The sequence below is a fragment of the Channa argus genome, chromosome 3 (genome assembly GCF_033026475.1).
Source record: "Channa argus isolate prfri chromosome 3, Channa argus male v1.0, whole genome shotgun sequence".
Lineage (NCBI taxonomy): Eukaryota > Metazoa > Chordata > Actinopteri > Anabantiformes > Channidae > Channa > Channa argus.
The window spans coordinates 28,606,936-28,634,538 of NC_090199.1; the positions used below are offsets into that span (position 1 = coordinate 28,606,936).

At 38.6% G+C, this 27,603-nt stretch overlaps 1 protein-coding gene across 1 annotated transcript; it reads right to left on the bottom strand.

Annotated features, from left to right (window-relative positions):
- Nucleotides 1-1,261: 1,261 nt before the first annotated feature.
- Nucleotides 1,262-27,349, bottom strand: gpm6ab (glycoprotein M6Ab). The gene is made up of 7 exons (XM_067498685.1): nucleotides 27,128-27,349; nucleotides 14,827-15,019; nucleotides 13,828-13,984; nucleotides 10,606-10,759; nucleotides 8,856-8,932; nucleotides 8,651-8,716; nucleotides 1,262-7,386 (listed from the first exon to the last, which is right to left on the bottom strand). The coding sequence occupies exons 1-7, from the start codon at nucleotides 27,162-27,164 to the stop codon at nucleotides 7,234-7,236; spliced, it is 837 nt and encodes a 278-aa protein (XP_067354786.1). The 5' UTR covers nucleotides 27,165-27,349; the 3' UTR covers nucleotides 1,262-7,233.
- Nucleotides 27,350-27,603: the final 254 nt, after the last annotated feature.

The following is a 27,603-nucleotide window of genomic DNA, read 5'->3' on the forward strand; positions in this document are numbered from 1 at the left end:
ATTCTCCATGCACACATAGGTCAGCTATGTTCCACAAGGCTCAATACTTTTTACTTTATATATGTCTCCTTTAGGCAACATTATTAGAAAACACTATATAAATACTTTAATACAATATAAATTTATATCGCTATGCTGATGATACCCAGCTATATCTATCTATGGAACCAGATGAAATAAATCAGTTAATCAAGCTTCAAGCATGCCTACGAGACATGGAGGCCCGAATGTCCCACAATTTCTAACTTCTAAACAAAACTAAAGTCATGACATGACTGTATCCTCCTGTACTACTGCAAGGAACCTTGGTGTTATTTTTGATCTGGATTTGTCATTTATCTCACATATACCTCACATATTTATGGGAAGCCAATGCCTTGACCACCTTGATCTCAGAATGCAGGCCTACTTGTGGTTCCCAGAATTTCCAAAGGTAGAATGGGAGGCAAAACCTTTTGCTATCAAGCTCCTTTCCTGTGGAACCAGCTCCCATTTCAGATTTGGGAAGCAGACACCCTTTGTACTTTAAGTCTAGGCTTAACACCTTCCTCTTTGATAAAGATTATAGTTAGTTGGTTATGCTGCTATAGGTTTAGACTGCTGGGGGACCCGCCTCCCAATGCACTGAGCTCCTTTCCTGCTCTTGTCCCTCTCTCTCCTCTCATCTCACAATTGTCACCACTGTATGACATTAACTTTGTGTGTTTTCTCCCGTAGTTGTCTTTCTCCTTCTCTGTCTCCCTCTTTCTGTCCCTTTCCCACTTTTTCCCACTTTGGAGCTGTGTGTCTTCCAGTGTGCAGCTACTAGTCCAACCAACCTGCCCGATGTTTTGTTGTTGCTTTTGTTGCTCTTTCCTTTTCTCTCTCGACTTTCCACTAACCCCACCCGGTAAAGGCAGATGGCCGCCCACCCTGAGTGTGGTTCTGCTGGAAATTTCTTCCAATAATGAGTTTTTTACTCTCTACTGTTGCCTAGGGTTTGCTCAAGGGTGAATTGTTAGGTTTTCTCTATACATCTTTAGTCTTGACTTTATATGGTAAAGTGCTTGAGATGACTTAGTTGTGAATTGGCGCAATATAAATAAAGTTGAACTGAATTAAATTGAATTGTACATTTCAAAGTAAGGGGATGTAAAGTTTTGCACTCAACTCTTCTAATTACATTAATCAAACAACATAATTCTATAAAATGTTCACAGGATCTACAAAGACAACTGAAAAGTGTTCATATTATTGTGAAAAGACGACACAAACTCAAATGTTCCCTTATTAACAAGTACACAAGTGTATTATTTTGTTTTATTTATATCTGCAAGCAAGTTTATGTCTTTACAAATAAAAAAGCCACTGTCTGCCCAAGCTGTTGGCACAGATATGTACAAAAATGGAGGAGTGAGTCAAATAAAGCCTGTTACTAAGCAACAAGAGTGAATTACAAAAACTCAACTACCAAGGGAAAACTGAAAAAAAAAACAAAAAAAAAAAAAAACAAAGAAACTACTCCCAACGTCCAAAATGTCCAATCTGACATAAAGCATATGGCTCTGAAACATGTGATGATCAGTTTAAGGTCACAGACAGAATTAGATCAGATCATCAGATCTATGGTTCAGCTCACGATGGACCAGAGCTGAATTTGTTCAGGCACAGAGGATCTGATTTTTCATTCTGTGATACAGAGCTGAGGTTTTGTAGCTGAAAACCAACAACAACAACAACAAAAGTAATCAGATCTTTCTCACAGAAGGTTAGAAACCAGATTTTATGTTATTGTTATATTCATGCGTTAATATGCTGACATGGTCCCTTTTATGGATCCTGCATATATGGTCAGGATCATGGAATGGTAAAGTGAGCCTATGTTCAGCCGTGTTCAGATGGTTGACAAGAAGGACGCAGGATTAGTAGGTGTCAATCCACATAATCACTTTTACAAGGAGGTTTGGGTTAGAGAGCAAATGAGGAGACTTAAACCAATGGAGCGTGAGCAGCTCACTTCCTCTTCGTCTCATGGCTGCCTAAACAGTGAATGCTGCAAAATCCTTTTTTTTCTCCACATTTGTATGTAAAGATAAATTTTATTGGGAATCTGATCTCCTCCCCTTATTTCTTGCATCCCTATGAACCAAGCTCGAATCAGTCATCAGCCGTCTTCACCTTCAAATGTGACTCTGCAGCTTTAAATTGACTTTGGCAAAAGCTTGAATGTTTGGTTTTGCCAATTTAGCAGTAACGTGTCATCCTTTAGAGAGGAAGAGGATGTGAGCAGAGGCGGGCGAAGGAAGATGGGTAGCCAGAGCAATACATTAGCCCACATCTGCAAATCTGCTTTATTAGGATAAACAATAGAGAACACCAAGATAATATCACTTAAGACTTGCAATCATAGATTCATGCACTTGAATGCCATCAATTTATGGGAAAAAATTTCATGTTAATATCTTGATTTCATCAAACTGCTACAATATATTGCTCTGGTAATCAACAACTGAGCAAGCAAGCTAGCTTAGCAACACCATTAGCAAGAGGAATTGCAATACTGCACACTGACAAGTGGGAAACAAAACAAAAAAAAAAAAGAATAAAAACAGCAGAACAGCGCCAGTGGGAATGATTTTTTTTGTATCATTTTAATAATTAAAATAATGACCATTGAATGCATAACCATGCCACGAACAACAACTAGAGTCACTGTCTTTTTTTTTTTTTTACCTAGTATAAGATAATCTTCATTATTATGAATTCATTCAATTCTTCAGGTTATAACCAATGCTGCAAGACTGTACACAGGTCCCACAATGGGGATCGCTATGCACTTACACACCAAGAAGAAGAGAGAGAGAGAGCTCACAATGGTCAATAAGTGCACAAAACTATTTTTTCCCTTTTATCTGAGGTTAAAAACACTGACAAGACATCCATTGTCAGGCAATGAAATGATAGAATACCGTTACTGTAAAACTAGACCCTTAAAAATACTGACTGTATGCAGCTGAGACACACCTGAACAGGACATGAGTCTGGTGGAGTCTCCTCATGTTGAAAACTGGTGGTTTTGTTTGGTGAAGTTCAGCTGCATTTACACAACACAGAGAAACAGATTTACACCGTTTGGTTTCTTTACCTGACAGAAATGAGTTTCCATTTGGTTTCTGGAAAATCGCAGACAAGCTCAACTTTAGGCATATCATATATTAACATTTATTCCTTTCATGCAACTGACAGCTTGTATAGTTTACATTATTGCCAAACCATTTTCCAACCATCACGTTTAGATATTTAAATGTTTAAAGTCACCCAATTTTTCCACTGATATCTTAAAATCATCTCACTGTGGCACACATCTGTCTCTGTGTTCCAAAGACTCATTTGTGTGTTTTCATAGGTGTGTAAATGCAGCTCTCACCGGACGTAGGAGTTCAGAACAGTGGCCCTGAACCACCTCCTCCAGACTCAGTAAGCAATAGGAAATCATTCTCCTGGCTGCTCAACCTCAACTGTTTCACATATATGTATATCTTTATACAGCGGTAATGTGGGTGCAGTGCTTATTACTGCCCACACAAAAAGAAAAAAGAAACAAAAAAAGTTTTTTTCTAATTCAATGATTTCACATTTACAAAGATTAAAAGTCAATAATAAAATAGTGAAATGATATTGGTGAAAAGTAAAAGAGAAAGAATTATGGCTCAGAGTGATGGCGGTGGTGGAGTGTGTATGTGTGCGTGTGTGTGTGTGTATATGTGTGTGTGTGTGTGTATGTGCTGGTAGTCTTATCAAATCAAACCAGTGTCATCACCACTATCACCATCATCAGTACAGTGACTCACTCTGAAGATGACCTGAATTCCCTCTCAGTCATCTCTACTGGCAGATAGAGAATAGAGAATCATCACTTTCCTTCACAGCTAAGAACAGGACATCACATACACTTATCTTATTCTAATGGCTGGCTCAACACAAGCTAACATATAATACAAAAATAACAGCCCTGAACACTGGTCACAGTGAAATTTCATTGGAACAATTTTTGAATATCAGTGTTTTTACACTGCATAAGAGCAAATTCATCCAGTGGGAACAACGTTACCCCAACTTTTGGTATCATAACTACAGATTCAATAGTAAATTGAAAACTAGCAGCAGCAAATTAACAGAAATTATATTTTAAAAATCAAAATCACAATCTGAACTATCTCAACTTTAAGATCAGGTCTATGCATTATGAAAAGCTTCAGCCACATAGTTCTGCTGACTCAAATGGGTACAGTATCCAGCAACGGAAATATAAGGACCTAAGAAAATGAACTGAGACACCAAATCTGATCTAGGGTCAGCCTTCGAAACCACAAACCTATTCAGTTAAACACGTCAATCTACATCCATGAGCTGGGGCATCATTCATGTTGGACTACATTCCTAATAGTGCTCTACTGTATCTGGTTGCTACAGCACCATCACATATTTTTTAATCCTGTAACCCACTGCTTTTATGACTGCAATTCATCACACCCATCAGTTTCATCTTTCTGTGCAAAGTCAGCCTATTTCACTGTTATCACACCATTTGATGAGGCAGCATCAGTTGTTTTCAGTCCATAGTTATGCTTCAGTGGGTGAACTTCTACCTCCCAGTCATCTAATAATAAGGGGCCCTCTAGTAGCAAGAGTGAAGGACTGCTGGTGAAATTTAAAGACAGAAAAAGGCAGTGTAGGTAAGACGATGAGGCAGATTGCTGGATGTTTCCTAACTGTAACCAAGATGAAAAAAGGGTTATTTGTGCCTAAAGTTAAGGATTTAGGTGAACATTTATAAATGCAATAAGTACAACAATGGTTTAGTGCAGCATAGCACATGATACGAACCTACTGAACCCACTCGGAAGTAGAAGATTGCCTAGTGAACCATGACTATGCACTGACAGGGACTGAAAACATCCCATTGACTGGTGTGATCATGTTCTTATCAGGTAAAAAAAGTCAACCACTCTCCAGACGATGTTACACAAAATCACACCATAAACTGCTTTTAAGAACTGAATCCTTGTTAAGCACTTTTTTTGGAACCTTCAATGATACCACTCCTGCAAATCCAAGACCCAAAACAGAATTCACAGTAATCATCAGTTCAGTTTCCCAAAGTTACATTTTAGGATTACATTTTTGTTTAATTCCACATACAAATCATTTTTGGTCTCATTAGGGCGTGTTGGAAGAAAAAAGAAAACATGAGAATGAAACTTGATAATCATAACTCTCAGGATTACTGGTGTATACGCTTGTGTATGTGTTTTTGTGTGTATTTGTGTGTGTGCAGAAGCACTGAAATACTGAATTCATCACATGAAAATGTGAGTGAGAAGAACCCAACCACCCCCCCCCCCCCCCAACCCCAAACCTACCCCATTTAAATACCCTGATGATAAAATCACACATAAATAATACTGATAAAAGTGTGGCAAAAAGTGAGAAGAAACATTATTTAACAGATCGATGAGACTAAAACACACGTTAAAAAGACTTTGTGCTGCTAAGATGTGCTGTTTCTGAGGACAAACCACAAGTTTGTACAAACTGGGGATGAAGGGGGAAGGAGACAATGCCCCATTTCAGTAGTTGTTTTTATTGGCCTCATTTAAATCCCCAATGCCATTTTAAGTGCTTTTACTCTTATGACAGAAGCCTGATATGTACAAATAAAGCAATATTAGCAGAATTTAGACTTAATAATTTAGACATAATTTATATGCATATTTTATCAGTCAACACACTATTTAATTATTAAAACTAAAAAGCTTCCTTAAGAAAATTTAGCTTAAAAAACCCGACACCCCACGTTCTGCGACATACTATACAGTATGTGTAACCACAATCTGTGCAACAACTAATGAAACTGGGCTCTGGATAAAGAGGTCACAGAGTGTCGAAAGAAGAGGCGGGTGGGGTTGTAAGGAAAAGGAGGGTAAAGAGAGGGGAGGGGCAGGAAAGTTAGCAGAGCTACTCATTTGTACCCAGGAGGTACATCTTTCCTCAGGGACCTTATTTCTCTGCAATACCAGTCATTATAAAGTGGCGAAACAACACGATACAGCATGATACCACCATACAACACTGCCTTCACAACACCGACCATTCAGCCACATCGATGTGTGTGTGTTTGAATGCATATGTAGATGAATTGTGTGTGCTGTGTGTTGCAGGTATTGAGGCTGTTGGGGCCTGTCCATATGGACAGCCACCACATAAAATAAAACATCAACCAAATCCCCCTTTCCACTGTACATCATTGACTTCAATCTCTAATGCTGACAGCTAATAGTAGTTGTGCTTTGATGATCCCAAATATGTAGAGCTGGTAGCACTGACCCAGTCAAGGTTTCTCATCCTTTTTTTTTTTATTTTATATTTTATATTTAGGTAATATTGACTTGTGAAATATTTCCATTGTGCTGTTTGAAACATGTAATAAACAACGTCAAGTCCAGTTAGACCAAATGGGACCCGTTGGTGCCTGTCGGTTCAGGTTGGGTTCAGACAGAAATTTAAAAAATGGGTTTGGGTTTAAGTTAGGACTTGGGTTAGGTTAATCAGGTGTTTACAATTAAAAACACTAAAATGAAGAGCCTACAGCCAATGCTCTATTTTAAACATATGGGTTTTGCAAATGTTTAGCTACTTTATGCAATTAATTGCTGTGCCTCTTCACACATTACAAAACTACCTTTAAAACAGCTGACTGAATGTATTTCAGGGTGTTGAAAAAAAAAAAAGAAATGCTTGTAGAGCCAAAATGGCTGACGTGTTGTCTTTAAAAAAATTAACATCACAAACTTAGTGCAAATGATTATTTTTATAAAGTACTTGAAGTGACTAATCATATATGTAGCTGTCATCCTGTGGAACAATTTCTCTGATGAAGGAATTTTTCTCTCTTTGTCGTTTTGGGATCCATTTTCACTGAGCCAATGATCTACTGCTGATACGAGGATCTGGATGGTGTTTACATCCTAAGTTTTTTGTTTTCAGCTAATTTCTGCCTGCTCGTGTCTGTGTGTTTGAATGTATGTTTGTGCTGTTTTTGTCTCCTGCATAAAGTGTATGTTTTTAATACAGTATCAGGCTCTCTCTCTGTGTGTGTGTTTGTGTGTGTGTGTGTGTGTGTGTGTGTGTGTGTGTGTGTGTGTGTGTGTCTGACAGGTTAGTGTGTATGTGCCGTTTCTTGCAAGGGTGTCTTTATGTGTAGGCATTGAGGCGTTCTTTGGAGCGTGTTGAGTGGATGTCATGCAGCTCCTGCTCCTCTTTTGACTTGATGTCCTCATACTTCTGCATCCGACTTGCGTCCTTCAGGTAGCCCCAGTTAGCAGCTAGAGCCATCAGGAAATGAACCTGATGGGCGAAGGAGAAGAGTACAAGTTAAGGAAAGTGCACCCAGAGGAAACCAGACAATACTGTAGTACCTAAATCTGATAGATGGACATTGAACACTGTGTACTTCGCACTAAGTTCCGATAAAGATTTAGTGTACCAAATGCTACTGAATCTCTAGTGGTATAAAGTAGTATAACTATACTGCTTTGCAGAAGTAGGAAATTATGTACATATGTCAATTGCAGCCTGTCAACCTGAGACCATTACATTAAATGTTTCTCTGTGATGGAGGTAGAGAGTGTTATTGGGATGGATGGAAATCAATGAATGTCTTTTAACAATCTGCTCATCATGCTGATGGTGGACAGGCGTGATGGCCAGACATAACATCAAGAAACATTTTGGGCACTAGGTTATTGAATACTATAGACATGAGTATCTGACAGAAGTGATCCGACGCCTGAGCAGCTTAGGGACTCACTGTACTGTCATCGTACTAGAGCAGATTTTCTCGCTTCTCTTTCTCTCTCCATTTTTTTTGCCTCCCTCTAGATGGGTTTAAAATGATACTTACTGTATTGCATCAAAAAACAAACTAAACTAAAATATTTTAAGTGAAACATCCTGTATGCATTTGAAAGAGCTAATTTTTTTAAGGTGAGATTACTGTTGTCACATTTTCACAACCTTAAATTTCTCTGTTGTATTTATTTGAACAGCAATCAGATTTACTGGTTAAAACCATGTAACCCTGATGTCTGAAAAAGATCAAGTAACTGTTCTGTAACATTCATTATTTGTTTCCTTCTTCTGCTTATTAGCTGTAATTAATAGGTTCTAAAAGTCTAAGATGGATTTCATTGCTAATGCCCTGATATTAGTACTGGCAGCACTAGACTTCCGGAAGAATGTAATCCGACTTCCCTTGTTAACAAATGCCAGCAGACGGTGCACCATAGGGCAGGTGGAGATAAAAAGGTTGATGGTCTTGGGTTCCTAACTGTTCCAGGCTGGTGAGACACCGGGTGTTTTCTTTTCAGGAGACTAAGCACAGCTCAGTGCATTGCTGCCTCCCACTGGCACAGTAGTGTTATTGCACCATCTCTTGGTCTATGATAATTTTATTGGTTTTATCACCCTATATTTAAGTCTGAGTTGATAAAAAAGCAGCGTTTTTGACAGTGGTGACATTCTGGTGAGCTTTGGTTCAGTTCTTACCAACTGGTACGAACTACAGCACTCTACTCACGTGCCAAACAGAAATGAGAATTCTGGTTCTCACCATGGCAATAACAGCAGCTCCTGCTCCAGCCAGTGCACACACAAACAGATGGAAGGTCAAGTCCAGCTGAAACACAAAAAAGACAACTGTCATTAGATGGAGACATAGTGTATTGACACAGGTATACACAGTACGTAGCACTTCAAATACAGGAAGACACAAAATGGAAACTGTGAACCTCCCTCGTCTTCTGTTGTTTTCTTACCTCATTGGATTCACACATCTTCAAGAACTTATCAGATTCTGTACACAACTTCTTCCCCTCAGAGATGGTCACCGCTCCTGGAAAAACAAAGACACACACATTAACACATACTATCTAACATAATCTATCCATCCAAGGCATGAAGGCTAATGATTACTTGCTCTCAGCTCTGAAAACCTTTTTCTTTGATTAAACTTAATTGAGATGACTGCTTCACTGCTCTTGAAACATGTTTAATCAAAACTTTTTAAACCAGCAATTATCCTTAAGTGAAATCTTGTAATTGTTCTCCTTGACAAATGTTCATTAGATACAGTAATGAGTTTCCTGACAGGAGACCTATTTTCACTTTCCAAGACTGGAAAGAAGCAAAAAGTGGGCCTGCTGGAGGACAGCATGATGTGCAGTGACTACATTATGTTAAATAATACAGTATTTATTAGTCACTGTTAATATTGCAACTACCGCAGCACATTTCATTCACCAAAGAAAAATAAATTAGAGACCTTATCTCAATTACAAGATAAGGGTCACGTAATTATGAGATAAGCTCTCTAATTTATGTTTCTTTGGTGAATGCAGTGTGCCCCCATTTGCAACAGATCCTAAGCTTATATCAATATAATTCCATTTAGATGTCAGTGTATTTAGTTGTGCATTTACAAATGGTTCACTTAAAATGCACTGAGTAATTATTGTGGTTTAATGATAGATTCATATTTTAATTTGGTTGAAATATTTCCAAAACAGCCATTAGCCTGCTATTGTACAGTCTCTGATTTGCTAACTTAATCTGCCTACTGACCCTTCTGTCATCTCTTACGTCATTTTTAGATTTTTGCCTTGAGTTTGAACTGAATCAGAAAATATCCCTGATCACACTACAGTCCACTATGATACATGTCATGTTAGTTAAAAAATGATCCATTAACCTATTGGATCTCTTTTTAAAAAGTAAAATAAATGCATAAAAGGATAAAAGTGTTACCTATGACCCTATGACCCCACAAACATGGAACACTACATATCCTTCTCTTTACATGAGGTGTTTGCTGAATAGTTCCCCTAGAGGAAAAAAACTGTTAAGACAGGCATTTTCTGTCACTAAACCACTAACAGTGTTGTAGATCAGGTTCATTCTGAGTACAGCACATGGTACACTGTAGGCATTCTACTGGCAATTTGGCAGTTCTGTCATGCACACACAGGTTTTCCATTGTCTGTGCCAGTTTGGTATTTTGATGAGCCGCCTGCACTAAGGAGGAGGAAATGTGCAGTGTGACAAATATAATTCTCCAGGATTGTGAGGCCCTGTATTTCACTTTGGGTCTATTTTAGGCAGGTTTGTATCTGAGTTTTGTCACTGTGAACCTTTGTTGAATAGTTTTAGGTAATCTTTCATAATTTGTGAGTCATTTTAAATCTTTTTGTGGTTGCTGTGTATTCATTTTAGTTTTTTTGTCTGAGCTATTACAAAGAAGGTAACTTTAGAGGCTCTGGCCGTTGGGTCATTGAGAAATCCATCTGTGGTTGAAGAGATACAAAAGTCTATTACTAGAGAAATTGTTTCTCACTTTTCTACTCAATGCTGGATTTGTGAAATTGTTTAGCATTCCATAGGTGAAACTTTAAGAACCAACCCCAAGACATTACAGAGATGGGCAATTTACTATTTTGTTCACAAGAAAAATACTGTGACAATGGATGTACATGCCACATGCATTTATCAAATTAATATCAATACCCATACCAAACTGACGCAGGTCCACGCAAAAGCTGGCCCCCGTAATCAAACTGGTGTTCTGACACATGGACCAAACGTTAAAGTACACGAAGACTGGCAGGCTGGTGAATGCTGTCACTCCAAGCCACACCAGGAAGAAGAGGTAGGCCAGAAACATCAGCTGTAAACACAGGAACAGGAGATACTGAGTCAACATGTGATTTAACCCTAAATTCATTTACTGAGCCACATGACAATGTGACATTAAAACACTTCATTCAAGTTCAAGCAGTTTTTCACTCTTTTGCCTTTTAGCTTTTTCTCACGAGGCACTAACCTGTGTGTGCGTGTGTGTATGTGTGTGTTTGTGCGTGCGTGTGCTTGTGTCTGCATATGTGTGTCTTTGTGTCTGTGTGCTTTCTCCAGGGGTCTGCACCAGGCAACAGTCCTTATCCACTGCACAAAGAACTACAGATGAGATGATTGGAAAGAGCCTAATCTGTCTGTCTGTCTGTCTCCTTCCTCCATTGGATCAGAAGTGACTAACAGAGAGATTTTGCAGTGATGATTGTAAAGAGTTAGATTTGAGGGAATAACTACACAAAGATCTGTCATGTTGATAGAGTAGTGAGATACAGATACATTCTCAGATTTGTTCCAAAGTAGCATCTATTTCTCATATACAGTCCCCATTTTTGTTTGTTCTGGTATATCTGGTAATGCTCTTTCACATTTCAATTTATGATATAATACACTGTACAGCAGGGTAAATCATTTCATACCTAATGTCAGTGAGCTAAGACTTCAAACTTTAGTACCTAAATAACATGTATGTTAAATGAATAATTGATACTGTAGCCCTACAGTGACACGTGAAGTGCAAAGTAAATTATTTGGAATTACAGCACCTGTAAAAATATATACACTCATTTAGAAGCTGCTGTTCACACAATCATCTGCTGATGTGAACCCTCCCTTGCTAAACACATTTCAGATAACTTAGGATCAGGTGTTGTATATTTTTATAAATCTACAAACTGGTTACAAAGTTTTCTCAGAGTCAGAGGCCAGTTAGCCTAATGTCAGACCAATTGTCTGTAACAGGAAATAATTTAGTTCTTGAGCTACTCTCCCTCAAAATGGGCAGTAAAATCAGCACATACTGTGGTGTTACATGATAAAGACCTACTGAGCCTGCTACATGTGGGGCAGGTACCTACTGGACCATAGCTATGCTCTGTTAACAACAGATACAACCAATAAATGATAACATTAGAACTAGATGGCCCATCAACTGAAGTGCAGTGGAAGTTAGAAGGTGCAGCAGGACAAGGACCGTAAAACTGGGGACACACCTGAGGACTAGTAAAGACTGTCAAAGAATGGGCAGTTCATACAGTACATAGCGACTGTTTCATTCTACTATCACAGATTTCTAGTATCAGACAGGGGGTAACACACTTAATGACTGATCCTGAATGACGTGACATTGTGGAGAGAGACAGACCCTCTAAATCCTGCAAGAGTAGGAAATGATTGCGTATTGTGCCCAATACAGTGGAAAATGGGAACTTTGACTTTGTAACTTAGCAAGAACAGAAGCAAAATCATGGATTTAAAGTTGAAGACAATGCGGACTATAGAGCCTACAAATGGAAATTAATGATTGTTTTACGCTAATGTTTAGGTACAGCTTTAGTCACAGAAGGTCTCCCTCAGTTGTGATGTCACTGGTTGCTGATACTGGTCATAATTATTTTACATGTTTAAATTTTGTAACCATGTCTAGCAGATGCTGGTTTAAGATAACACACACTTAACGATTGTCTCTGCCGACTAGCAGCACCGACCACGCCAAACTGGCACTGACTAGTATCAGCTACGTTTAACTAGTTGTCACGAACAAATCACAATTATAATCAGCCGTACAGTCCTTATAGGGCAACATCAACAAATTTCAACATGCTCTCTGTGGGTTTAGTTTAGGGTGTAAATGTACTTTAATGCTTTTAAACCTCCCTCTGACTTCCCTGTATTAAAATACTTCTGAAAAACTCCTCCAGATGACATCACCGGGAGAAGAATTACATCATTACGAGTTTAGATGATGTCATCTGGTGGAGCTCTGGAAAAGCAGGTTGACCATGATTACAAACTCTATAGTGCGAGCCACAAGATGACAAAATAACAAATTCTGAACTGAAGATTCCTCTAAATGATGTCATCTGGATGAATTTTTCAGCTAAAAGCAGATAGATATATTTTAATATAGGAAAGTCAACGGGACTTCTAATGGCATTTATGTACATGTACTACCCAAACTGGAACCATAAGAAGCAAGTTCAAAATCAGTGAAGGCGTCCCTCTAAGTGTGTCCCCATCTTAAAGTACATCTACTATGGAAGGTTTTCCAAAAGTTCTCAGTGGAGCTGCTGGGCAATGCAATGGTGCAGAAATCCTCATCAATGTTGGCCAGGTCTAAACCACAGCTACGGCTAAACCAGCTGGGCGCTGTCATTTCAAACACACGAAACCGGTAGAAATAGTGAATTTGTTGTGGACTGTTGTAGAGTATTAATACTCGTCAGTCAGTACAATTGTGTGGCTTACTGATGGGGTCGTAAGTTGTTAAGCCACCTTGAGCTCTATGGACTGACAAACAAGGTAAGACTTAGTCTGGTGAGATCAATTTATTAGTCATTTTTATCAACAGAAAAATTGAGAACATCACCAGACTTTTCCTTAACTACATAATGTGTACTACGATCTACTGTACCCAGCGGTCAGGAGAGGAAAATTAAACCCATGTTTGATCCCCCTCCAAAACAAACTTTGGTCAAAGGTGCAACTCATATTGGCACATTTTGCAATGACAAATCAACCCCCCTTAAACTGGATTCATGATTGCTATGGAAAACCCCACACGGTATGGCTACTTAGTGTGTGAAACTCTGTGTAGCCCTATTGTTGATAATTGGCAAAGTGGTCAGAGGGAACCCCAATCAACCACTTCCTTTCCCCCAATAGTAAAATAGCTGAAATAAAAGTGTTTGTACAGTATGGACCAAAAATTCTGCCCCAACTCCCCCTGAGTAGGGCCTCTTTTAGGTACCAAGGGGGTCTCATTGAGCGATGTCTGAGTCTAGAATCACCAACGACTGCCAGAACCCTATTTACTTCAAAGACTAATAATGTGTTTTTAAATATCAACATATCACATTAATTCTGTTATTCTGGAAGTTTTCTTACGAATGCAGTCAGACAGCGTCCACAGGCATTGATCTTGAACTCTCCATAGAGATCTCTAATTGCTCCAGTGGTGAAAAAGCCCTCCACCAGCAACAGCACTCCAAACACGAAGAATCCAGCTGCAAGGCCGTAGATGATATACTTCAGGATGTCAATACTGAGGAGAGAAGACACAGAGACACACAAACACACCACATTGTTAGTGATTGTATTTGTTTATTTTCCTGTATCTTGAAATGTCATTTATGGATTCTCTGCTAAAATCACTATGTGTTACTCCCATAAACAAGACAGAGTTAATCAGGAAAAGGAGTTTGGCTGCAGCTTGGGCAGCAGCACATGCTTTCAACTCATGGCCTGAATGTCACATAATCATGGGATTATTATTATAATTATTAAACAAGAAAAAAAATTGAAATGGGGATTCTATCTTTTATATTCTATCATATTGGTGACAAGTCGGCAAAGGAGTTGGGTCTGAACTGTCAATGTACTGACTAGATCACATTTACAAGTAAGTATGACTTAAGTATGTCACACCTTTTTAATGTCAACATGTTTGGAATTGTTAGAAACACTGTACATTAAGATGTAATGTTTAAAGTATAGATGGTACATGTATGATATGTGGTTTCTGACTAAATTAGCATGTTGATTGTTGTTTTGCTTCACTACTGAGCAATTTCAGGCATTTGTCAAAATTTCTGTACCTTTGGACAATTTCCACTATGTTTTTTCTCACTCACCAAACTTTATAACACAGGGCTAACTCAGGCAAAGCATTGAAGTTGGACCTGTATTTGCTCCAACTGTTGTCAACAGAGCTAACAGTATAAAACAGGACTTTGGCACAAGAGATGAAATAATCAGTGTTTCTAATTTGATTAGTGTCTTTTGTGTATTTTTACACACACCATCTTTTTCAAGGACACTTGTTACTGGTTATTGTGATAACCAGTCAATCTGTGTGACAAATGGAAGTGAAATCCCATCACTCACATGGTAAAAACATCCAGCGTTTCTCCAGGGGCTCTGATGACTTCAAAGTAGTTTTGGAGGATGGTGACGGTGCCACTTAAAGCCTCGTGGCCACACCCGCAGAACAAGGCCACACCCATGTAAAGGAGGATCGTAGCGATGAGGGAGGCCCAGGGCAGACTGCCCACACAGCGCTCACAGCACTCCTTACAGCCTGAGCATGCACAAACACACAGAATTAAGTACATTTAACGTTCTAACTACAGCAGGCGACAGAATATTCACATGTGCAATTCAGATGATCCAGTCCATCAGATTAAGCTGTGTTTCAGTAAAACAACCAAGAACAGCCAAAGCTACAAATTTAGCCACAGTCACAAGGAAAAGGTGAAGTTGAGATGAGCTTTGTGGTGAAGCATTTTGCAGCTTCATCACAAAGTGTGTTCATTTAGTTAAGAAATGATAAATTATTCATTTGTTTCTTTTTTGTTTTATAAAATTAACATACAAAAAATATTTCATACAGAGACTTAGGCACTGCTGACAGATGGTACTATGCTAGTCTGTAGTGGTGAACCTACAAGTGTAAAATATTCCTAATTTCTACCTTAAATATGTGTGGGAAAGCTGTATGTGAACCTTTAGGATGGTCAATTAATTTGAAGGAGAAATTAAAAGTTAGATATTTCAGTCAGTAGAATGACAGTCAGGTGTGAGTCTATAAGATGTAAAGATATAAAGAAAAATATGTTTTTCAAGTCTGATTTTGACAACACAGGTTTGTAAACGTGGGTCATGGGTCAAATAAAGATTTGTGAAGCCCTTTGAAGAAGAGTTTTTGATGCTCACCAAGCTGGAAAGGGGTACAGAAGAATTTGGACTTGTCAACTGTCAAGCAGATTGTGCACTAATACAGAACGTTCAACACCACTGTTGTCCTCCCCAGAGCTGGTCAACCAACAAAAATCACACCATAAGCAGAGTGTGGATTAGTCAGGTCACAAGAACCCACAGGGTAAATTGGAAAACAAAAGGTCTCTCTTGCAGTAGCTAATATCAGGAGTCCATGTTCAGGAGGACACTGAACAGTAAGAAGTCCCTTCTGGATCGTTTTTGTGATTGTTTCAGCCTAAAATTCACAATTTTGAAACAGCTTTTCCTAAAACATTTTGAAGCATTTTGCAGTGTTTTATTTTAAATCTTTTTATTTAACATTTTTTAAAATTGCAAGATGTATCAGAATTCACAGGGGATTTTTTAAAATAATTGTTGGAATCGCAACATTACAAATTCTTGGAGGGACTAGTGCACATGGCAGAGCTGCAAAAGGGAAACCACGACTCTCTCAAAAGAACCTTGCCACTACCAGTTTGATCAAGGGCCATGTGGATAAACCAGAAGATTGTTGGAGGAATGTTCTGTGGAGGAATGTTCTGTTGACAGATTAGACTTAGGTAGAAGTTTATGGCTCGAATAAGTAGAGCTGGTGACAACCAAAACTTTGCATTCAAGCATAAGAACATTATTACATCTGTGGAACACGGTTATGGCAGAATCAAGATTTGGTCCTGGTTTGCTACATTTGGACCAGGACAGCTTATAATCATTTATAGTTATGAATTCTAAGATGTGCAAGCAAATTCTACAGGAAGCTTTTAAGGTAGATCATTTATGGAGCCAACCAACTTGAGCTTTCAAGTTTGGCACTAACTAAACTAAAAAAGTACGGAATAAAATTGTACTGGCATTAAAGAGTATTAGTATTGAAAAAAGCTGCATTGAGTAATTAGACAGGTGGTTATAAAAAAACAAAGTGTTGAATAAACAAAGCATACTTGTTCATTTTATTAATTATACATTAATACTACATGGTAAAGGCAGTCGTCCAAGGACCACAGGGTGAGTGGTTCGATCCCCGGCCCTGGCTATATGTCAAAGTGTCCCTGGGCAAGAAACTGAACCCCTAACAGCCCATTCCCCTCCCCAGCTGTGCAAAGCCGGTCCAAGCCCGGTAGAAATTGGGGAGGGTTGCGTCAGGAAGGGCATCGGGCGTAAAAACTGTGCCAAATCAACATGCGGACAATGTTCCGCTGTGGCGACCCCGAACTCATGGGATAAGCCGAAAGGACAAAAAAACAACAACAAAAAAAAAAACTACATTTTAAATTGTATTATTAGAAAAAGGCAGTTAGTGAAAAACACACACATTTTAAAATACATGAAAGGAAAAGAAAATAAGACTAAGTACTTAATCAGAAACTTAAGAATGTCTTGTTTTATTCAAGGCTTATATTATTTTAGCATCTGTGTTTTTATTTTTGTAGTTTCATTCATCAGGGTGTCTCTGATGCTTTTCTTTGATGCCATAGCATCTTTTTACTGACACTGTTTTAGTTTTAAATGTCAAATATTAAAGGCTGCTATTGTGGTTCCATAATAAATGTTTACCTTAGGTCTATTTATTAAACTGTTGTAATATACAATATTATTTAGGCTTCCTTTAATTTAATGACATGAATATCTGATCAATTTAGGTCATATTATTGCAAAGTAAAGAAAATTTCTAAAAGGTTCACAAACTTTCAGCCACCAATGTACATTTATTTACTTGTGAGAACATTATTAGTCATAGTGTGACAGTCATCTCACATTACAAGAAAGGATTTGGGAACATAAATTAATTTGCAATCTAACCCAGAATCCGTGGTAATCACTTCTGTCTCCAGTCCATCCTCATTCATCCAGTGTAAATGTAGCTGTGCTTAAAAATTGAAATCACAGGAAAACTGCTGCCACCTTCCTGTTGCATCTATGCTCACTTATTATAGGCACTTATTATATCAGAGTTAAAGACATTGTCCAATGCCATTTTTTGTGACGATCAAAACTGGCTTTTTTTCCTATGCCATCAGTGTACCCAATCAATTCCACTTCTCTACCTGCCACATTACATAATTGTGCTGTGGCAACCTAGCCATTTTCAGATGACTCACTTGCGTGGCTGCTTTTGTAACTGTGATTTATTGTAGTTTCCTCTTTTTACAGAGCAAAGGAAGGAATTCATGACAGGGTGTTCTATTTAGAAACACCGCGAAGATCAATGGAAGTATACATGGAAGGCAGAACTACACCTACCGTCATAGGTCTGCACACAAAACAAAATGAATATTTTATGCCATTATTTAACATCAACATTTACATTTTGTCTCTTGTACAATTGGAGCAATAGGTGTGAAGGAATAATACCTTTTCTGTGGCGTATTTTATCATGTCATGTTTAAGTGATTTGTCTTGCAGGTGCACGGTTAGGACACAGTCGGGTTCACCAAGTTTAATCGAGTGGCAGCTGCTGTATGTGACTGGTAAGATCACTGTTCTGCATTTGTTTTATCTACGGCCAGATGCTGAATCACCACAACTCATAACTGTGCAGAAACTTTTCAAAAACAACTTTTACAACTTTTACATAAAAAGTGAAAAAGCGCACTTGAAAAAGTATGAACTGCATATCTTGTGATTTTTTTGAGGATCAATAGGAAGATGTTATGGCTAAAACTGAGGCCTGCTTATCTACTTGACTGATGGGTGTTTCAGCCAACCACAGCCATCTTTGCTGTTTGTTTCTTCATCCCACCTCAGCTACACCGTATTGTGCCAGCTTTTAATTCAGACTCCATTATGGACTATTATGGAAAAATCCGCCTTACCACACACACACACACACACACACACACAAACACATCAAATAGACACGCAGCCCTTCTGGCTCGCTGACTCCTATGTGTAGACAGAGGAAAGATCAAGGGACTTACACACATCCCTTCCCTTCTTCACCTCGCTGTTGCACTGAAAGAGGTTTGTGTGAGTCATTGTGCTGCTGAGGTTTAATTGACCAGTCTTGTTACCATGCCAACAGGGGTGTGGCAGGAGCCTGCTGACCCACTTTGCCTGTAGCGTTGTCATGGCAACAGTGCAGCTCTGAACGTTACAGTCACACTAATGCACATTTTCCAACAAGGCGTCGAACGCACACACTCAACCAGCCGCGCACATTTGCATAAGGACACAAAGTCAGACATCGTTTCATCAGTGTCTCCGTTCATGGACCCGATCTATGTGCAGGTTCATCGTGTTTCTCTCTACGAATATAGGCCAGGAACAAAAATGGCTGCTATGCCCAGTAGGAAGGTACCATTTTGCACTGAGTGACTCCATTTAATAAAACATTGATGGGCAATGTGCTTCTTTTGGTTCTTTATACACACATCTGAATCTAATCATGTTCATCTGAACCTTGTTTTTACACAAAAAAATAAAAAATCCTTCCACATTAGTCCAACGGTTCTGAGGCAGATGGACAGGCACAGGGAGAGGGTGTGTGAGAATGTGCAAAAAAAATGCTATAAGCATGTGTGAAGGTGTTTCTGTGAGGGTGTGTGTGGGTTATACAGTCTGTTTGTGTCTTGCATCTAAATATTTTCCTATACGTATGTGCAAATATCTGCATGTGTGTGACTGTTCACTTGTTCACTGTTCTGACAGCGTGTGTGTGTGTGTGTGTGTGTTTGTGTTGTGCTTCTTGAATTTCAGCCATGTTATAATCTTCGTCATATTACCATATTTGGGCTTTAAACCCAGGAAAGACCTAGTGACCTGGTAAAAACTGGGACAAGCTAAACACAAATGCTACTGCATTTTTATTCTGCATCAGTGGCTGTTATTTCTATAAACATTCTATTGATCTATTTTTTATTGCACTTTTCATCTTGCACTTTTTTTAAAGACAAATTTTAATATTTTACTAGCTACGGCTTCTCAAATACTTGTTTTTTTTTTTTTTTTTTATTGAATCTCTCAGTGGGCTGTCAGTCCAGGACAAGACAAAAGGTTGTGGGAGATTATTATGAGAATTTGGCTATTATCTAACAAATCAATTAGTCTAACAAATTAAACAGTAGATTAATGTACAATATAACTAGAATCAGAAGTAATGATTCTATAGTTATAGTGATTTTTGACCATTTAGTATGGTTTAAACAGAAAATGTTTTTTTTTCTGGCTTTTCAAACACACATTCATACTTTCACATGGAGGCTTGGTTGTTATTTGGCATCAATTTGGGCAAAGCTCTCAAGCCTGATTGTCTAACAGACAACAAAACTGAAGTATGTGTATTTGTGTGTGTGTGTGTGTGTGTGTGTGTGTGTGCTTGTTTGTGTGTGGATCACTGTGATTTAGCTCTGAGAGAGGATTAGTAAGGTCTTTCTCCCACAGACACACAAATAACGCACTCAAGAGTCAAAGTCCTGTTGTAATGGAAAATGACATAAATTCATACATACATATACTATATATGTGTGTGTGTGTGTGTGTGTGTACATATAATATATATACATATACATTGTATATGTATATATACAATATATATGCATACATATTGTCCTTTCAGCTTATCCCGTGAGGTCAGAGTCTATAGTCGATAATTTTGTTTTGTTCAGGTAAGAAGCAGATTTAAAAGTAGATTGTATATAGATTATATGGACACACACACACACACACACACACACACAAAAGCTGCCAATCAAACTGTTCATGCACAAATCTCTCCACACCCCTGCATCCCTCTGTCCTTTGCAGGAGCAGGAGCTGTGTGTGTTGCTGTTATACCAGAAATGACAGGAGAAAAGCAATGTCTTTCTCAAGTACTGTCCTACTGTGGGGGTGTTACATGGCATGACTTTTGTGATGATTTGACTGTTATCATGCTGTTTAAATAGTTGTCACTTGTTGTGGCCATAGTTATGCTTCAGCAGGCTACCAAAAAGTCAACTTATGTGGTACATTTTAGTGGTAGAAGAGGTACTCAGATCATTTACTTAAATAAATATTTCATTACTACAGTGAAGGTCAACACCGTCTTATCATTAATATGGTGTTTTCTTCGTCTGATATAAAAAGTAACTATAGTTATCAAATAAAGCTAGTGGAGTTAAAGTACAATAGATGTCTCTAAAATCTACTGAAGTATAAAATGCATAAAATGGAAGTACGGTACTTAAGTAAATGTACTTCAAGTAAATGTTACCTTACACTACTACTTATTATGCATCATCTTGCAGCCTTAGTATAATGACAGAAGTAGTTAGTTGCAGTTGGTGACGTCTTTTATAAGCAAGTTCGTATGTGGACAGGTGGAAGATAAAATAAACACCAGTCAAACCTCGATCTTTTCCCTGACTGTAATTAAATCATTACTGTGCCTATATTTAACAAAGTTGTAGCTCTGTGTTTTGTCTTATAACCATGACTACAAAGGTCCTGCACATGACAATGTCCCACCTTAGCAGGTGGAGAAGGGATCTACTATACCACTGTATATGGGCTAACAAATAACTGAATAACTGAATAACTTCATATCAATAAATCAGATCCCAAAACCTGTGAAACTGCAATCATGCATGAGCAAGTCAATAACAGAATAATGCTTAGCATCAGTGCTTTAGCTTTCAAATGCTCCACGTTCCGTATTGCTCCTAAATATTCACTGTGTACTGCTACACTGTTTGCAGGGCTTTTCGTGCCTTTGTCGCAGGTTGTGTCAGTGAAGATACTATTGTGACATAAGTATCCCAGAAGCCCACATATCATCACTTGTACAAACACATCCAGAGTCATAGTGCACCTGTAACACTCTGTAATGAGGAAGATAAGACCACAGCAATAAAAACTGAAGGAGGAGGAGGCCCCAGTGAGACCAATCACATCTGACTGATGAATGTCTTTTAGTCAAAGAGACACAGGCAGGCTGTAAACAGGGGAATTATTTTTATAGTTATTCAACAGATAAAGTTGTGACAGACTTCACTGTTGGACAAATCATTTGCAAGTGAATAAACGTATATTTATTTAAACCAGATATTTATTCAGACTGGAGCTGGAAGAATTGTAGCTGATAATTCTAGACTGTCACAAAAAGGTCCATAACTCCATCACAACCCAGTGGTAACAAAGGACATTTACTTAAATATAGCTTGGTTCTGAGAGAAATACTTACTTTTACTGAGCAACATTTATTTAGAATTTTACTTGTAACTGAATATTTCTAGATTGTCATACTGCTACTTTCATTTGAGTCAATGATCTGAGTACTTTTTCCACCAATGTCACAATCCGTTGCTGGTGCATGTTGCTGACATCATCTACAGGACGCTGAATGGTCCAAAGTGTCTGCATGAACTATATGTCACATACTGTATGTAAAAATATGCAAATCACAGCTCTTTCTTGAGTTCTTAAACACAAGTGCACTGTTTTTCTTTTCATGTATATGGAGAACGACATCTGACTGAAACGTAGATTAAATATCTTTATCCACTGTTCCATCCCAACCAATTCAACACTAGTGCAATAAAGTTCTTTAGCATAATGAGCATAGCATTAGATATATAAAGCAATTATAGGAAAAGCAGATTGTTCTAGAATGTGATCATAAAATGTTTCTCTTCGGTGCAAATGCAGATTTGAACCACTCCCTCTGTAAGAAGAGCAGCAGAGAGACAGACTGGAGTGATGATGTCATCCACAGTCTAATGTTGGAGCGGCTCCACAAAACAGTGAAAACTGGAAAAGCTGCCAGGACTCTATGACAGCAGGCCCGCGCACTTTACTTTGATATGGTGAGATTTTCAGGGCACAGCTGGAAACCCCACGTTGAACTACAAGTCATGATACTCCACCAAGGTTTATCCCCATGGCAGGATGAAAGTTTTGATGGTTACAGCAGATTTCATGGCCTTGCTAGAGTTTTAAATAGCTCATGTAAGATGCCATTTATCCCTGACAGTGATGCCAGAGAAAAGCTCACGAAAGTCCCGTGTGGAACTATTGGGGAGCATGGATGTGCTCTGTACATTTCCCAGCCCATAACTGAATATTTTAATATTTCTACTGTACAGGAGGAAATTTGGGGATAATGGTGGGAAAAGACACCTTATGGCCGTCTGCAGAATCAGTATCTAGAACAAAGAGCTATTTGGATGAACCAACCACTAGAAGAAGAATAACTTATCATGATCTACCTCTACCTCCGAGCAGTTCAGACAGCAGCATAGTTTGTGTAAAGCTACTTTTCATTCCTTGTGTCAGTTGAAGGCCCTTTCATTCCCTCCAGAGAGGGACGAGGAGAATCCCCTGTTCTAATGGCTTCTTTCCCTCCCTAGGATCTGGTTCTCTCCTCTCTTCCTCTCATGCCCTGCAGGCCTGTTAAGCCAATTTGTATTGACTTTCTCTCTTTATTAAGTTCCATTTTGTTAGTGGTCATAATAATGAAATGGATATGAAGCAAATATAGAAGGTCCACTCTTGGTTGAATGACTGCTAGCACATTCCCCATTGACTTTTATAATAAATTACTAATTAGTTTTACAAATCATCCTGGGCAGTTTATTATTGTCTCTGCAGGTTAGGGTAAAAGCTGTGCTCACTGGCCACTTTATTAGGTACACCTGTACAATCCAATGCAATAGAGCAGCTCTGCCATGCATGCTACTTTTACAATGATATAATTTCTCAGTTTTTAAGTTGAACCTGTCAGAAAGGTGAGAATTCTACTATGTTTTTATTATAGAGGTCAAAGTCGGTAATGGAGTCGTGCTGAAGTGCATTGTAAGAAGAGATGGTTTAATTGTTTTGGGTACCCTACTCAAAATGAATGATGTGGCCAAAAGCGGCTCCACTTGCATTAGATTGTACTGGTGTACCTAATAAAGTGGAAAGAAAAAAGTATATGACTCACCGATGCCATGATGGCAACATGTTTTCCAACTTTATATTCTATCTTACTCATCATTTACTTGAAAAGCAGATTGCAATTTGTAATTTTCATATATCGTATTTCAGTTCTTTACAGTGAGTCCTTATATAACCAGTTTATAACCATTTCCTCTGTGAAAGACCTAGCATTAAGTAGATCTGCCTTGACACAATGCTTGTGCAAATCATGATATTATGCGTTTCATGTTTTCTGTTTGACTAATCTACGTTTATCACAAACTGGATTATTAGCATGAGTTCTGATGTGCAGATTGTCTGTGCAAGGGTAAAGACTTCCTCCAAATAACTGATTCAAATCTGATGAGCAGAAAACTCAAGCAAGGACACATCAAATGGGAACAGATCAAGCAGTACACAGATCGCAGGAGGTTCCCTCTGTTGCTGTCTGTTCATCTGGTTTTTGTTATTTTGAGTTGTTATTTTTGTCATCGAATGAACAAACTTCCTGCCTCTCTCTGACTAAGTTAAAAACTAATAAAAGGTGACAGAACATAATTTCTCTGTGAGAATTACTTTGGAAACTAATAGCCCAGGTGATATACAGTACTGCCATGTGTGCAGACTAGACACCAAGTTCAGGGTCAGGAGTGTTATGTTAAAGGATGCCCATAGTGAGAATTTATATCCATCCTCTGATGGATACTGTTTTGTCACCCTTGTATTAATGGTGCATGCATGGAAATTAATTTATTTTGAACCCACATTGCCACCAATTGGTAACTAACAAATCATTCTCAGTATGCACTGACAAGTGGTGAGCAGTAGTATAATGCTGACAGCAGTAGTGAGATGTTTCTCTTTATAGTGTCTTCCTCCAAACAGTGAAACAGAAAAGAGGCTCTGTGTGAACTCTTTTCCAGTACTATAAATGTTACATATTGCATTATGCATCCATTCTTCTGAGCTCAGTGAGCAGGGTAGGGTCATTCCCATCCAATAAATACCAATATATCTAAATAGGTACATTTATGTAACATTTATGCCCCATACATCTCTAAAAGCAGTTACAGTAAGTCATTGTAAGTCATGATAACCTACCACGGGAAAGTTCACAGTTTAGTTTGAGTCCAGGTTTCTAAGAGTTGTGTATTTCCATTTGTATAACCCAGATTACAGCACATGTACCATACATTCACTCATTTCTATGCTGTACTTTTTAATCTGGCAAATGATAAGTTGTTTTATGCCCCATTTTTATCCCACTTTAGCCTATCCAAACTGTACGCATGTAACTTAAATGTCCAATGAGGTGTCCACTCAACTGACTTGTGAAGAATCAGCAGCAGACAAAATCAAGTCCATCACTGTGGAGCATTTAGGGAACATTATTGTTCATTAAGTTAATAATTAAAGCACGTTTTGCTACAGTGAACACATCTCAATACTACAACACCCATGAGTTGCTGTTGCAGTGAGGATAAAGCCAGTCAGTTGGGTGTATATTGCTGAGATGTATCTTAACAGACACTGTTCTCTTCCCCCTCCGAAGCCCAACGCAAACATGCTTGCACATTTGACTTCATACAGAACTCGATACACTTTATCACATTAGTACTGATGATTTCATGAGACTTTTATGTCAGTCCAAGTGGTCAAAGTGATCCAACAACAATCCTCCCACTCTACCTTTTAATGACCAAATGCTGCAAAGATGTTTGCAATTGTTGCATAAGCGATTCAGCGACTGATAAACTTAATGATGTTAGGCTTAACCAGAATTCACAATCTTAATGCTGCAATCTGCACCACTGAATTATCACTATCAATATCAATGATATTAGCAAGCAACACAGCATGTTTTAAAGAAATGTCAGGGTTATTAAAAGTGAAACAATTTCAAATAAAATACGTAGTCCATGTTACTCTTGTGTGTTTGACAGCTAGCCTGTGTCACTGCTTTTCTCTTAGACTCACATTTCTCTCCATCTCTGCTTACATATACCGCCATAAAACACCTGTGGTTTGCCATCCCCCGGGGGGCTAGGGTGTTGACGTGAAAAGTATCCAAGAATGTAAAAGCAAATGTTTGCAGAGGAATGGCGTGTATGTGGGATTGAAACTAGTTGGAACGGATGAACAGAAGGAGTGGGGGTGAAAGCTAGAAAATGTAGAAAAAAAGGTGGCTGAAATGAAAAATTATGTTTGCTTGAACAATCCTGTCTCCCACTTCAGCTTTATGATTGGCTAAAACAGGCACCTTCCAAAAAAAACTCATGAATCTGCCTATCACACAACAGAAGACAATTCCATAACGATGTTACCATAGATACAGAGTTAATAAACGTTAATACTTTGATAAATGTGAATACCTGTTTATTTTTTATCAAAGCTACCACCGGTATCGTGTGTGTTTGTTAATCTTGATGTGAGCCGCAGTGGTTATGTCTGATGGTATGAACAACATGGACACGCCCATTTTTAACACTGACAACAAAAATAAAATGAGAGGATGAATTAAAAAACACGAATATACTGTCTGCAAAACGACAAACACACAGAGAAAAATCAGCCATGGCTTCAATGGAATAATATCTGAAATGGTAAAACGTGAAAAAAAAAGGAATGGGAGAGGGAGGGAACCGTCATGAGCGAGATGGAGGTGAGCGAGCGAGAGATGAGTCAAAATAGAGTGTTTTTAGAGGAAGGGAGACAAAATGACAGAGAACAACAAGGGAGCCACAATGACTGTGGGGAAGGCTGAATTATACTGAGCCAGGACAGCAGAAGCAAAAAAAAGTGATAGAGAGATATTAGGAAAATATCTGGGAATGGATAGGGACACAGAAAAAAAAAAAAGGGGGGGGATGCAGAAAGCGAAGAACAGTGGAGAGGAAAAGGAATTCAGACAAGCGTGAAGCATCAACAATGGATGCTAACAAAGACAATCCCAATGGAGGCATCAATCACAGCTCCACTCTTCCCTCCTCCCTCTCATTTTTAGTCTTTATTTCAGGGTTTTGCCCCATGCACCCTCCTTCTTCCACCCTCTTCCACCCCTTTCCTCCCCACCCACCACTCCCACCTCATCCATCCATACATCCATCCATCTGTCCATCCATCTGTCCATCCAGCCTCCAAAACAACACTGACCCTCCAGTGTCTGCTACCTCCTCCCATCCTTAGCCCAAACAATCTGCTTATTTATGCATCCATTCATCGAAACACCAAACAACAACAAAAAAGGGTTGTGTAATCCCAGGTATTATCATAAGCAGAAATGTAGACGGCATAATTAACATTCCCAGCTCGTCTTTCCATTTCTGAGGAGAACTACGGTGTGAACAACAGCCTTTGTGACAAAATGTTCAAATTCCATGTACATACAAACTGAGATATGATGTGTTTTTATCTGTCATCTTCTTTCTCTCTGCCTACAACACAACACACACAAAAGAGTCCCATGACCCACACAGGTCTGGATGAACAGAACAATGGGAAAATGTCGAATCTGATGAATGATAAAAATGAACACATTGTTTTTCTGTCCTACCTTTCTGGCTTTGCGATTCATCCATGTTTTCTTCCATTGTGGCAGGTTACTGTCCCTTTGTCTGTTTTTCGGTTGAAGCACTTTAAACCCCCTTGCTAGCTCTCAGCACAGTGCGTGTGTGTATGTGTGTGGGAGGCTGTGAATGTGTGTGTGTCTTTTTTTCCCTCCCTGCAGATGATGGAGGCTCAGGGAAGTCCCCCTCAACACTTAGCTCCCTCTCTTCACTCTGCTTATCTGGGATTCTCTAGCATCCTATCTCTGCATCAATCTGCAGCTGAAGGCTTTAATACAGATATACAGAGATGTGTTTTTAAATAGTGTTTGTAAAAAAAAAAACAATTTATGTATTATAAATATAATATTAAACCTAACTAGAAAACAAAATTCCAAAGAGAAAATGCACTGTGAATTTGGTGCTGAAAGAATTTTCTAAGCAAAGCTGAAAAAAGGTTTTTTGCTGAAATATCTGAAATGAA

What these genes read in the sequence shown, in the direction of transcription:
- gpm6ab (XM_067498685.1), bottom strand. Translation starts at nt 27,164, where the DNA reads ATGGAAGAAAACATGGATGAATCGCAAAGCCAGAAAG. An exon ending in GACGCTGTCTGACTGCATTC is followed by an intron (nt 10,760 to 13,827) that starts GTAAGAAAACTT and finishes CTGTGTTTACAG; the next exon opens with CTGATGTTTCTGGCCTACCT. An exon ending in CGTGGACCTGCGTCAGTTTG is followed by an intron (nt 8,933 to 10,605) that starts GTATGGGTATTG and finishes TTGTTTTTCCAG; the next exon opens with GAGCGGTGACCATCTCTGAG.